A 14,360-nucleotide genomic window follows, 5' to 3' on the forward strand; every position below is an offset into this window, starting at 1 on the left:
TTATCATTGGTTGTATCTTGTTTTCTTGGATGGAATGAAGAATATTTCTATTAAGAACATCAGCTGCAATCACATACAAAATTGGGGACAATGGATCTCCTTGCTTGAGACCCCTTCCAACACCAAAATACCCCACATGTTCACTATTAATCATGATAGAAATCTTTGTAGTCTTGAGTAAAACCAAAATCCAGTTGCAGAAGATAGCAGAAAAACCATATTTCCTTAAGGCCAAAATTAGATATTTCCAGCTCAAAGTATCATAGGCTTGAGAGATGTCTAATTTAAAACCAGCATTTCCTCCTCTTCTTTTAGTGTTCATTTCATATACAAGTTCAGAAGCAAGAAGAATTTGTTCATGTATATTTCTCCCCTTAATAAAAGCACACTGTTGAGGTGATACTATTTTATGCAACAAAGTACTCAGTCTTGTTGTAACAATCTTAGTGAGTATATTGAATAAGAAATTACTTAATCCAATGGGTCTAAATTGGTTTACTTTTTTTGCACCTCTGACTTTTGGTAATAGGACAAGAAAGTTAGAATTAACTCCAGGAGGAATAACTTGATGTTGCCAACTATATCTGATAGCCTCACATGTATCCTCTGCAATGATATCCCAAGCTATTCTATAAAATATACTTGTAAAACCATCTGGTCCAGGAGATCCATCTTGATTTAACTCAAAACTGCATTTTTAATTTCCTCCATTGAAGGAATGCTCGCTAGTAAAGAGTTTTCATCATCTGAAATGACCTGAGGTATCACATTTAATATAGTATCAGATATCTCCACAGTGTGTTCAGAGAATTTACTTGAAAAGTAGTTAATAAGCATAGAAGCAATCTCTTTTTGATCTGTCACAATAGCACCAGCATCATTCTCCAGTTCTGTAATGGAATTCGTTGCTTGTCTTAGCTTGATTGAAGTATGGAAAAAACAAGTATTAGCATCACCATATTTAATCCAATTAACTCTTGCTTTCTGGCTTAGAATAGTATGATAATTTTGTGCAACTAAATCTCTTTCACCCCTTGTAGTGATGTAATTATTCAAAAGAAGCAAATTTTGACGATCTGCATCAGAAAGAGCATTTGTTTCAAAAACCTTTTTCTCAGCTTCTTTTAATTTGACTTGAATATTTCCAAAAACTTCCCAATTCCATTTTTTAAGAATATTCTTCAAAAATTTCAGTTTATTCATGAAAATGAAGATTGGATTGCCCACAAAAACTTCTTTCCAAGCATCAGTAACAAGTTGTAGGAAACTAGGATGAGAAATCCACATCTTTTGAAACTTAAATGGGCAATTTAGAGGTTTCTGAATATCTGAGTTAGTGCCCAAAAGAATGTTGTGATCAGAAATCCCTCTAGAAGTAACTTGATATTTCCAACTAGGATATTTATCTAGCCATAGAGAATTGAATAAAGCCCTGTCCAAATTACATAAAATTCTCTTTTTACCACATCTTCCATTAGACCATGAGAAATGCAGACCTGTTTTTCGAGCTTGAAAAAAGCTGATAATAATCAATCCATTCATTAAATTCTGCTACAGAGGAAGTAATAGGTCTTCCGCCTCCCTTTTTTGCATCTAAAGTAGTGATAGTATTGAAATCACCTAAAATCATCCATGGTTTATTTAAATCTCTAAAAGGAGCTAGTTCAGCCCAAAGTTCTCTTCTATTTATTGATAAGACATCAGCATGAATTCCAGTAATAAGGACATCCCCTACCTCCACAATAATACTTTGTCTTGAAAAATGTTCTGCCACTGGAGTACTTACTGAATTATTCCAAAACATCCATAAATTAGCTTTTCTACTGTCACAAGTATTGTGAATTATTTTATGGTTCATACCAGGTAACCTTATTCTGTTTGGGGAATTAGAATGAATTTTAGCTGCAGCTATAAAAACTAAAGAAGGATTAAAATTTAAGACTACAACTCTTAGTTTATCTTTGGCCTTTTGTCTCTCAAGGCCTCTGATATTCCAAAAGATCACTCTCATGTTAAGAAGAAAGGTGAGGAGTAGTGGAACTCCTCTCATTTGGCACATACCTCAAAATTTCTCTTCTAGTTTTTCTTGTAACAGGAATGATAGGCTTAGTGGTTTTTGCCTGAGTTTTTTTCTTTTCAACAATAAGAGGATCAGGTAAACTAGTTTTTTCAGGTGAAATATGCATCAAAATAGTAACTGGTTGTGAAACAGAACCAAAATGAAGAAGAGTTGAAGTATTCACCTCTTTTATCTCTCCATCCTCAAGAGCTTGAATAGTATGCATTCTCATCAGCCTCAGCAATGGGATTAAACTTATTAGCAGAAATAACTGGCATTTGAATTGGAGATAACATTCCAACCTGGTGAATTTCTTTAATAATACCACTTTGTTCTCCAACTTCATTTACTGAAACATGATCTTCAGGTGTTTTTGGAATTGTAGTTGAAGAAGGAATTAAGACAGAATTTGTACTAACACTAGACACAATAATATCTTCTGCGCTGTTAACAGAGTTTAGTTTAGAAGGAGTTGGAGCAATATCAAAACCAACAGGAGTAATCTTCTTTTGTTTAACTCTCCAAACATTTTTAGGCTGAACTGAAATGAAATCATCATTATGTTCCACATTCACTTCCTTCCTGCTTGATCTGCATTCTGTAACTAAATGACCAACTATCTTACAGTGATTGCAGAATTTTGGAATTCTAGGAATTTGAATTTCTTGCTCAAAAGTACGATACTTAGATTTGATTTGAATATGATTAGGGATTCGTTGAGTTAAATCTATTTCCACTAAAACACTAGCATAATACCCAACTTTCCTCTGTAAGGTTGTTTCATCAACCTTAATAGCTCTGCCAATTCTGTCACCCAATTCCATTATAATCTTTTCTTTCCGATATTCCATACGCAATCTAGGAAAATGAGCCCACACAAAAGCTGTTGTTACTTTTTGATTTGCAGGTTTGAAATTTGGTTCCCATTCTCTTAAGCTAAGAATTTGAGATTCAACTTCCCAATAACGATTCCAAATATATTCCTTATCAATCTCATATTCAAGTTTAATAATGAAAAAACCCTTACCAATAGGAATAAAATGAGAATTACCTGTAAGCTTCCATTGATTATTCAAAGATGTGACTGTTGTTTCAAACTTTAATTTGACAAGATCCAATCTACCAATTAGACTAAACATCCATCTATATCTTCATCCGAAATGACAAGAGCAGGTAATTTTCGACTAAATGTTCATCAGAAATTGATGAAACCCTAAATTTTTTACGCAACATATTTGATTCTGAAATATTACCAGAAATATTGGTATGTTCAGACATCATAAAAGAAATAATTTAGTAAGAAATGAACACCAATCATTGATTATGATGATAGAAGATGAAGATCAATGGTGTCTTTCTTGAAAAAAAGAAGAAAAGTTGAAAAAATTTGCCTGCGTCGATCGCCGATTTGCAGAGCGCCGAGTCAACCGAGTCGAGCCACCTTAGTAACGTTAATACCCCTCTATTGGGTGGATGAAGAAATCCATAGGCTCCAATTAAGTGGCATAGGCCCCAATTTAGCCAGGATATTTTGGGTCTTTGGTTCAATTTTTTTGCCCCACCAGACAACTATTGACTTTGTCTATCCAAGAATTTTATTTTTGGGGTTTTTGCTTCTTAAAATCAAGTGGTTCTGATTGAAGTAATCACTGTCAAGATATTGGGTTTTTTTGGGCCAAGTTGTTTTCCCAAGTATTACAGTAAACCTAACTCTGTGAAAATCCATGAAAGGAAAACGAAAGATGATACCATGGAGAATTTCATCCAAAATTGTGTATATAGGTAACAGTACATGACTTCACAGTTCACATTAGATAGCACAACACATGACGTATAGAAGGAAAAAAACTTCTAAAAAATGGAGGGATAGAATTTCTGAAAAAGCAAATGCAAATCATACATGAGCATGCGTAAGCTTATCAATATATGCAATCAACATCATGCTGCTGTATCGTTCTGACTGGAATCAAATTACAGTAAAAATAAACTAAAAAACATAATCAAGAGTATTAATACTGGTTGTCTTGATGCTTTAAAACTATTTCCGTTGTTTCGGGACGGAATAATGCTTGGACTAGTATCACTGCTGCCCGTCCTTGGGAAAGGAACTCGTGATTCAGTATTGCATATTGTTGATGTATTCGTACACAAGTTTGGATTACCCGAAGTTCTACAACAACAACAAAATCGCATACTCAATAAAACTTAGAGGTATATAACATGAATCAATTTGAACAAAAAACAAAGTTAATAAACTTACTCCAACTTCAAATTGTCGTTGTTTAATAGTGACGAAGGTATTGTTCCGGAAAAATTATTATCTGCCAGGTTTCTGCAAGAATCCAAAATAATAATTTAAAAATTTAATATTTATCAATGGTTGACTGTGTGGTACAAAGAAAGTTGCAGAACATTTGAACTCACAATGCTGTGAGTTTAGGAAATGTGGCAAGAAATCCAGGAATTCCTTGCATCAAACTGTTGTTGCGCAAATTTCTGCCATATGTATGCAAAAGAAAATTAAGTAAGTCTGTATCGAAGTTAGAAAAATAATTTTCGAACAGAAAATGTCTATATGACTCACATGGTCTCCAGAGCATCCATGGCACTGAAGTCAGGTAAAGTGCCCGTTAGTCCATGGTCATTGAGATACCTGTAAAACAACCATCATCAAGTTTCTTATATATATATATGCTTCATTATTGTGAGTAATATCAATAGTGCCTGTGAGAAGCTGCAAAACGGAAAGGGAGTTGAGGCTAATGCGAAAACTGCCTGGGTATAATTGTTGGATTAAACCACACACTAAACAACTGCGTGCTTAATGCTTAGGATAACTTCCCCAAGAGGTTTCACCTTTGTTTTCGACACGGTATTTGGTGTTCTCACATCAAGAAACAAGATTGTGAGTAGGAAGAAACTTACAGTCCTGTAATTCGAGGAGAATCCGGATCATTATTACAAGTAACCCAATCCCAAGTGTATGGTGAAGGTAAACAAGGATCACCACTCCAATCTTGTAGCTGACTGAAACTCTTCTTTAATAAACCCAATGCTTTCACTAATAAATAAATAAAACTAATTAGGGAACTTGATCACATATTAGTATTGTAATCAAAGATTCGTATAAAATTTAGGGAGAGAATTACCATCGTCTGAATTGGTTCCTTGAGCCAATTTTTCACCGATAGTAAACGCTTCAAGGGCATTGAGTAATGAAGGAAGACTTGAATCAATTGTCCGTGCAAAATCAAGTGTAACCGTAGAGTTGATAGCAGTCACATTGAGAATGTGAACCTCCAAAGCGCGTCCATAAGGTGGAATCACAGGGTTCTTAGGACGAATAATACTGTTATCGAGGTTATTATTAACTGTTATATCGAATGATCGATTCTGAGTAGAATTCAGTTTAACCACTTCTGAAAAATACGCATTGAAATTTAAAGGAACGGTAAAATCTGTAGTGTCAGAATAAAATATGTCTTCGGACGAATTCAAACGCATTAATGCTGTCCTAAATATCTCTTCAGGAGGTTCATCCTCAATGTTGTCGACATCTATGGATGGCGAGTTACTTCTAACCCTCATCAAGGGACTAGTGCTTTCTAGTGGTCCAATCCAGCTCCATATTCGATCGAAACTATCTTCAGGGTACCTGCATGATAAACAAAGGTACTACACATTGGTAGTCTGTTACTAATTGGTCGAGGACTCGTGGATATAGAATTAGCCAGTAGTCCTTGCAAAATTAATATACGTACCAACATACCTTATATTTCTGTTGGCACCATAAGCAGCTCTTAAGTGGAAAAACAACGGATATTCTGAAGGGACATAACTGTAAGCATCTGAATCCAGACTTCTTACTTCGAGAGCGGATATAAACGGAATGTTATTGGGTTGAGTTTGAGAAAGACATACGTCAATATTGCTACTCTTGTTCAATGAAAATACCATTTCACTGTATACGACAGAGTCATTTGCTGTTGCCAGTTGTCCCCAATTGTTCCCATTGAATTGAAGATTGAACGTAGGTGGGCTGGATTTGTTGTCATAGTTTCCGTAATAGAAACTAGCTCGAACAAGAACTCGTTCAACCGTGGTAGTATTATCGTCTTCTTCTTTATCATCAATATCTATTGAGTAACAATTCTTTTTTCGAGTTGGGAATGCTCTAAGGGTGTTCAAAGCATCAGAATCGAAACCAGGTACAATTGCAGGTACATTGACTTTATGAATTTCTCCAGTTTGTATATAAGGACCGTCCCCGACCCATTCGATCGTATTGTTGTCAGTACGAGGTTTCAATGACGAAGAACCACAATCTATGCTCAAAAAAACTGTAATTGCAACAACAAAATGTCAAAATGCATCAATTTGCAACAATCATCTTAAGAACAACCTGTAACAAAATTATTAGAAGAGATAAATTATGCTTACCTTTTGCAGATACTGCTGGAGCAAGGAGAAGAGAACATGAGAAATATGGAAAGAATAACAGAAGAAGGAATTTGAGAAGTGAGGTATTCATGCTTTTAGTCTTACTGCGCAGATAAGTATAGCGTGGGGGGCTTATATAGAACTTTCATTTGTGTATTTGGGTGAAGTCTGACTTGTGAAAGTCTTGGTCTACCGACATCACCATTCAACGCATCGACAAAGCTGCGCCACCACTCAACCCCATTGACATCCTAGCATATCCAGTTTTTTTGTTGAATTTATTGGGGGTTACCAAGAAAAATAATTTGTAGCTCTTTTTTAAAATCAAGTGGTGATGGATTCTAGTACAGTCACAGTCAAGAATTTTTGGATCTTGATGTAAAGAACCAAATTTCTCTTAAATCAAGTGGTGTTGATTGGAAAATCAACGAGAAGAAAGTTTTGTTTTTTTTGAGTCGAGTTGTTTAGACAAGTATTATTGCAGTAGATGCATTCGGAGAGAAAAACAAAATTAGATGGTCAATGGTCAACGAAAACTGCAAAAATCTAGTACCCCATGGTCTGATATAAGAAACTACAGTAGCGGCGGTGAAGTCGATGCTTAATATGCAAGGAGGCTTTCTTAAAAATTTGTCGACCTAAGATTTCTCCATTGACCCGTAGGGTTCAAAAATATGCACATCACAAGTTTGAAACCATTGTACTTCGTAATCTAGTTCTTTGTCTTCTTCTTTTTCTTTACATATCTCAAACGCTTAAAAAATATTAAGGTTGGTCATCTTTTTAATCCCCGGTACGCATATATTAAAACTTATTATTAGGGACGGAGCTAGAAATTTTATATAAAGGGGCTAATCTAAAAAATAAAAATTTAAAGGGGGCTAAATAATGGATTCTCTTAAAAATATTGGAAATTATAAGGGACTTTCAATAAATTTTAAAAGTTTTAGGGGAGGCAGGAGCCACCCCTGGCTTCTACATAGATCCGTCCCTGCTTATTATAGAACTGCTCGTGCATGTATTTAACAAGCTTTCACTCAAGGGGGAATTCTTTGAAAGAGGAGCTTGATTAGTTTAACCAAGAATCCATGACGATCGAATCCTGACGGCATATTACAAGGTATGTGAGTTTTAGGTTTTCATTTAGAGTTACTACATTTTTGTTCAGACACACTACCTAATCTCAAGCAATGTAGGATCGAGCAAGAGAGAGGAGAGAGCACAACGCGGAAGCAAATAAACGATTACATTAATAATCAGTTTGGTGTACATTAACTCATGGCTCAACAGCCTACTTATAGTCTCACAAACTTGATCACTCAAAGTACTTACCTAATAAAATCAAACTCTAAATAAAGCACACTTCTAGAAACACAAAGAAACTCTAAATATAGTAAAACTCTAAAACAAGCAACCGACCTAACTTGCTCTTCTAGTGAACCCGAACTTCCAAATATCGCACAGTGTGTCAACAACGTGTGTTGATCCAACTTGACTGCGTCAACTGCAGTAGTTGATCAACTTGGACTGGATCAACATCATATGTTGATCCACGAACCAAATCATCATATCTTGGTTTAACTTCCAACATCCTCCCTTAAACCAAGATATCATTCAACGAGAATTCCGTAACCCTCTTCTTCCATTAATAAATGTTTGCACGTCCTTGTCTTTTATCATTTACCATTCCTCTTCTTCCATTGATAAACGTAACACGTTCTTGTCTTTCGGCTTTTCTACATACACAACGAAGTGTATGCACCGAGAGGATCCAACGGCAGAAAGATCACCCTCTCAGCATTGGGATAGGGGTGAGGCATGAGTGGGCCCCACCCCCTCTCACACGGTGCATACACTTCATTGTGTATAAATCATTTTCGCTTGTCTTTTCTCATTCCAGAATTCCGTCATCATTAACAAACTCAATTCAACAAACCAATCTTCTTCACAGCAATCATCAGACACTCACTTCACATCCTTCTTCTTCGCAGCGGAACACAAAACTTAACAAGCTAGAAACACCTCATTGTGCTCTATACAACTTGTTAACCAAACATAAAACCAAATTCTTTAACTCATCATTGAGCATTGTATCTCATCTTCAACTTTCTTCACTGAGCATTGTAGCTCAAACTCATCTCTTGTTTATTCTTTATCACTACTGTAATGATCCAGCTCACCTCATTTGTCGATATTAACAGATATCATTTCAATTTACAACTCATGGGAGTTTAACCCACTATTGTTGTTCAAACTTAACAAATTCCACACTGTAATTTCTTCACTTCTCTAAGCCAAATCCCCACTGGGATTACTTCACACAACTCTAAGCCAAATCCCCACTGGGATTGCTTCACACAACTCTTAGCCAAATCCACACTGGGATTGCTTTACTCAACTTGTAGACTTTACTCGCCTACAATCTTGTTTCACGCTCACAACCTTGTGACGTCTCAAACTCAACACTCTCTCATCACCACCTGGTGATTACTTCTCATTCTTCATAACCTTGTTGTTGTTCCTTCTTTTCTTCTTTGTTTCTTTGTTCCAGTCACGCTATTGTTACGAAACCTTCACACTTATTTTCTTTTCAAGATTCTCTCACAATCTTTCTCTTGTTATGCTTCTTCCACAAGCGATAACTAACACAAAGTCTGCCACACTTTGTAGGATTTCCAAGTTTCTCTCACAAACTCTTCAACCACACTTAAGCTTAATATGTTTGATCTTAAAACATGTTTAAGCTTAAACTTTCTACCATCCTCCCTTAAGCTCAAACATCACCACCCAACTTTCTTTGTCATTCTAAGTTTCTGAATTCAATCAACTTCATCAAACTGTACCAGTCCACACTGACTGCAATACCAACTTTGATCTTCTTTTGCGTCTATTTCGAATCCATGACTTAACCCTTTGAATCAACCACTCACCCAATGCGTCTTACCTCAACCATCATCAAATTTGCTTTATGAAACGCCTCTTCCAGAAACTGTCACACTTACACACCGTCATCACTTTTGTCACACTTACTGTATCAAACTGTAACACTTTCTTCTGTTACGCTTCTGTAACAATTCTTCAGTAACGCTTCTGTTGAACTGTGACATCCTTCATTCACGCTACTCTTCATATGTAACAGTTCTGTAACTGTGATTGTTCTTTGTAACACATGACATACTGTTACAAACTTTCAATAACACTTTTTTTTTATCGTGAAACCCTAACTGCTTCGTTGTCCAAACTTGAACTCAAGCTTCCCTGTTTTTCTACTCTAACTTCTACATCTCGTCATTTATTCACTGCCAAACTCCAACTTCATTCCCTGTCACTTCCGTCAATGTAATCACGATGATCAAAGCAATAACACCCTTTCAGGTTTTATCATCGAACCTTCTCTGCAACATCAATGGCAGCAGACTGCACGGCTTGCACGGCTTTCTTTGTCTTCAACTTTGTGTGATAACCCGAACCCTAACGACGTATCTCAGTTCTCTTCTTAGATTCCAGCAACATCAACCTTCACCTTGCTCGAGTTTCTCCATCCATGGCAGCTTCTAAAACAAGCTCCTGATCAACTTCTTCATCGACAATAGTGACCCCTTTTTTTTACTTCCACCTTGGACCAAAAAACTTCACGAACTCAAGCTCGCCAGAAACAACCTCTTGGGTTCAAGTAAGACTCATAACCCTAGGAAACAACACTCCATCTCTGTTTAGGAAACACAGAGCTCCAACTTCGAGTAAATCAATCACTGCATCACTAGTTCGACTGATAACAACATCATCGTCTACAGCGACCAAACCAGAACAGCTTCGAACCTGATGTTGGCTTCGAATTCTTCCCTGACAATAACTCCATCAATCATCATCACCGTGATCGATCCCTGGTTTCGACAGAAACCAATCTTCCCTGAACTTACTTGAAACCTGAGTACAAAAAGAACAACACAACATTTCACAGCAACTATCATGGCATCATCTCCTTCTTAGCTTCCTTCTTTTTCTCTTGAACAGCGACTACCAGATAGCACTGCTAACTCCTCTGTCTATCTTTCAACCAAACAACAACTTCTAACTCAACACTTGTATCTTGACGAAACAGTATCCAATTACTTCTCGTTCTTGTGATCTTATGTTTTTTTTCAGCAATACAAAAAACACCACTTTATTCAGAACTTTGCAAACTTTTGTTTCAAACGAACTTCTCTTTTAATGAAAACCTAACATCATGAATTCTCTGAGATTATCTAACTATCTTCCTCTCCTCCCTCATCCTCTCACTTTGCTCTGATACCAAATGTAGGATCGAGCAAGAGAGAGGAAAGCACAACGCGGAAGCAAATAAACGATTACATTGATAATCAGTTTGGTGTACATTAACTCATGGCTTAACATCCTACTTATAGTCCCACAAACTTGATGATCACTCAAAGTATTTACCTAATAAAATCAAACTCTAAATAAAGCACACTTCTAGAAACACAAAAAAAAACTCTAAACATAGTAAAACTCTAAAATAATCAACCGACACAACTTGCTTTTCTAGTTAACCCGAACTTCCAAATATCGCACAGTGTGTCAACAGCGTGTGTTGATCCAACTTGACTGCGTCAACTGCAGCAGTTCATCCACTTGGACTGGACCAACATCATATGTTGATCCATGAACCAAATCACCATATCTTGATTTAACTTCCAACAAGCAGCAAAATGGAAACATCTTGAAGCAAACTAATCTTGGAAATAGTCACCTCTTATTTTTCTTTCATTGGGCTTTCAATTCTTCTAATTCTTGGAGTTGGCTAGTTCGAATGGAGACCCATTACATTATAATCTCCACCAATAAGTGTTGACCCACCCAACAAATGAGCGTTGTATGTATACGGAGTCGGGGGTGAGCAAAACATTCAAATCCGCCGATTTTACCGAACCCAATCCCCATTTTGGCAGGTGGGCGTATAATGCGTTTCTTGACGGATTTTTTTTAGGCGAGAAAAAGAAAATTTTAGTAAGAGATAAATTGTCATCGTAGAAGTGACAACTTATAAGAAAGCAGGAAATTATTGCCATTCACAGCTTCCCAATTACAAAATCAGCGTACTCAAATCGTAGTCATCAAAGATTTTAGTAGGCAAAGCCCAATTATAAAGAGTATATAACTGAGGTGATAAATTGGTCCGAATTTCTTATTTTATCTCTAAAAAGCCTTGTATTTTTTTAGAGCCAGATTGCCCACCAAATTGTAAAAATAAATTAAAAAAAAAGTCTTCATAAAAAAAAATCGTACTTTTTTGTCAGGTCATTCTCAAAAGGTAGATGTAACAGTGTCTGCAAAAGCTAGTCATAGCCAAAAGAAGACAAGAACTATTTCCAGAGCTTAGCAGTTTCCAAACAGTGAGGAAATAGATGCATATTTGTCTTATTGAACATTACAAGACAGGCATCTATCAGAGTTCACTTTTCCATGTTTGGATAAGAAGTCTAATGTAGGAGGACCTTTATAAGAAAGAGAATCCATACTCGGAAAGACACTTTTAGAGGAAACTTGCATGAGGAAACACAAGATATCCATCAACATCTAGAAATTCATAACCATTAGCAACATTGGAATCCCCGACATACATCCATTTCATGTCTTCCTCTAGATTTGAATCACCTAAGATAGAAACGGGATATCCAAGAGCTTGAAGTAATAAAATCAGTTTTCCAATTTTATTCTCATTTAAATTCCTTTTGAAGTCAAAATCCCAAGAATAATTTGATGAAATACAATCTCTTGCAGTTGCTGGTTTCTTTATGGAAAGCATGAAAAAAAGAAGGAAAAGTAGTTTGTAATCTATTTGCTCCTTATCCATCTATCTTTTCTGGATTGCACCTTACATCCATTATTTAGTTTTAAATGTAGCATTTTGAACAATATGATTCTTAGATTTCAGAATGTCTTCCCATAAACTATGACCCACAAAATTTAGAAATAGAATTAGGCGAAAAAGAATTATAATTACCTCCAAATTTTTCAAAGATATGATCTACCTCCAAAGAAATTTCTTCTCAGCCCCATGCCTCCAAAGCCACTTTCAATATAAAGCTTTATTGACAAGTTTCAGTTTTTTAATGCCAATGTCGCCTTTACTTTTTGGTAAACAAGCTTTAGGCCAAGAAACCCAGTTTTTTTCTTTGTAGATGTCGAAGATCCGACAGAAAATATTTAATGATCTTCTCAATGTCTTATAGAACTACAACAAGCATTTGATGCGGGTTAATTTTTCAAACTGATAGTTTTCACGAGGTGGACGCGGGTGGAACATCATCCATTCGTTGGACACCTGATCCTGACGATAATGTTAGTATTATACATATATGATGGTTATTATAGATAGTTAGTAGATAATATATAGTTTCCTATTGAAATGCATTGAAGGTCCTCAAAATATTTCAAAAGCATCACTTTTGGATTGATCGGAAGCCTTCGTATCAACAAGTATTTTAATCTTGATTGTTGGAAAGACATTACATTACTCTTGTTATGTTGTAATCACTTAAATTCCAGTAACCTAGGTTTCAAAACTAAATTATATTAGTCATGTTCAATATTTACCTATTTTCGTTCCACCCATTTCCAGTCCGCTTATCTGATCACCCGCAGGCATCAAATCCGAAGGTTAATGGATTGGATGTGGTAAAAACCTCAAAATTGCTATTTAGGTGGATTAGACGCAGATGATATCAAGTCCGCATACACCCCTAATATTGATGAACATATGGATATGGTTGCTCCCAGGAACGTCCTAGGATTCCTCTTTTGATAGGGATGGATCGTCATTAATTTGTAAGGCAGTCGAAGACCGTGATAAGCTTCTTGAAACGAATGACGAAGTTATTTGTTAATTTGATTAACAAATATAATACTAGCTAGTTAAGTGTCTTACTTTTCATTTTTAGGACCTTGTGGCTATGGATTAATTAGTATATTAGCATTGTCATTTTCATCCAAATCAATCTTCTTCACACAAGTGGGGGTTCAGAGTTTCTTCACGAGCGAATGGTGGTGTCATGGAAACAAATTAATTTCACATGTATATCAATTGTAATAGGGATAATTGAACTTTAGTACTCAGGTTTTGTCCAACACTAGACTTTGGTCTAATATTTGTGCAACGTTAGTACTTGGTACTTAGACTGGACGTTGACTCCCATTTACTAGGTTAAGTCCTAACTTCAATTCAATAATTACTCATAAATTTATATAATTTATATAAAATGTAATTATTTAGTGATATTACAATTAGGGATAGTTAGACTTTGGTACTTAGGTTTTGCCCAACACTAAGTTTTGGTCTAACATTTGTCCAACGTAAGGATTTGATACATGAAATGTACGTTTACCCACATGCGCATTCTCAACCACATGTGCCCTCGACCAGAAGAAAAATAAAGAAACAAAGTTGTTCGTGATTGCAGTGGTAATGACAGAGAGGTGAATACAGAGAAAGTGATGGCAGCGGTGAAGGAAGATAGGAAAAGATTTTTTTTCGTTATCTAATTTATTTACTTGGTCTGAGGATTTCGTAAATTTTAATTAACTGGAGGATATGATAGTAAACTCGTTTGATAGTAAGATTTTATATAAGTTTTTTAATAATTATTAACCAGAAGTCAGGACGTAACCTAGTTAAACAGAGTCAACAACCAGTTTAGGTACCAAGCCCTAACGTTGGATAAATGTTAGACCAAAGTCTAGTTTTGGACAAATCCTGAATACTAAAGTCCAAGTATCCCTTACAATTATACATTTCATTATACGAATATTTAAAGAACAACCATTGAATCACCTTCCCCTCTTTCTACAAACCGTCACCGCC

General features: G+C 35.9%; 3 protein-coding genes across 3 annotated transcripts; all 3 read right to left on the reverse strand.

The window, feature by feature from the left end:
* Positions 1–678: 678 nt before the first annotated feature.
* On the reverse strand, positions 679–2,186 carry LOC113271914. Its single transcript, XM_026521839.1, has 3 exons — positions 2,062–2,186; positions 1,497–1,985; positions 679–1,432 (listed from the first exon to the last, which is right to left on the reverse strand). The coding sequence occupies exons 1-3, from the start codon at positions 2,184–2,186 to the stop codon at positions 679–681; spliced, it is 1,368 nt and encodes a 455-aa protein (XP_026377624.1).
* A 76-nt stretch (positions 2,187–2,262) lies between these two features.
* Positions 2,263–3,198, reverse strand: LOC113271921. The gene has a single exon (XM_026521847.1). It carries the CDS (start codon positions 3,196–3,198, stop codon positions 2,263–2,265), a length of 936 nt encoding a protein of 311 aa, XP_026377632.1.
* Positions 3,199–3,891: 693 nt separating this feature from the next.
* On the reverse strand, positions 3,892–6,590 carry LOC113338217 (probable LRR receptor-like serine/threonine-protein kinase At1g05700). The gene is made up of 8 exons (XM_026583676.1): positions 6,500–6,590; positions 5,829–6,399; positions 5,209–5,714; positions 4,985–5,120; positions 4,644–4,712; positions 4,484–4,555; positions 4,320–4,391; positions 3,892–4,229 (listed from the first exon to the last, which is right to left on the reverse strand). The coding sequence occupies exons 1-8, from the start codon at positions 6,588–6,590 to the stop codon at positions 4,031–4,033; spliced, it is 1,716 nt and encodes a 571-aa protein (XP_026439461.1). The 3' UTR covers positions 3,892–4,030.
* Positions 6,591–14,360: the final 7,770 nt, after the last annotated feature.

Source organism: Papaver somniferum, chromosome 1, assembly GCF_003573695.1.
Source record: "Papaver somniferum cultivar HN1 chromosome 1, ASM357369v1, whole genome shotgun sequence".
Classification (NCBI taxonomy): domain Eukaryota; kingdom Viridiplantae; phylum Streptophyta; class Magnoliopsida; order Ranunculales; family Papaveraceae; genus Papaver; species Papaver somniferum.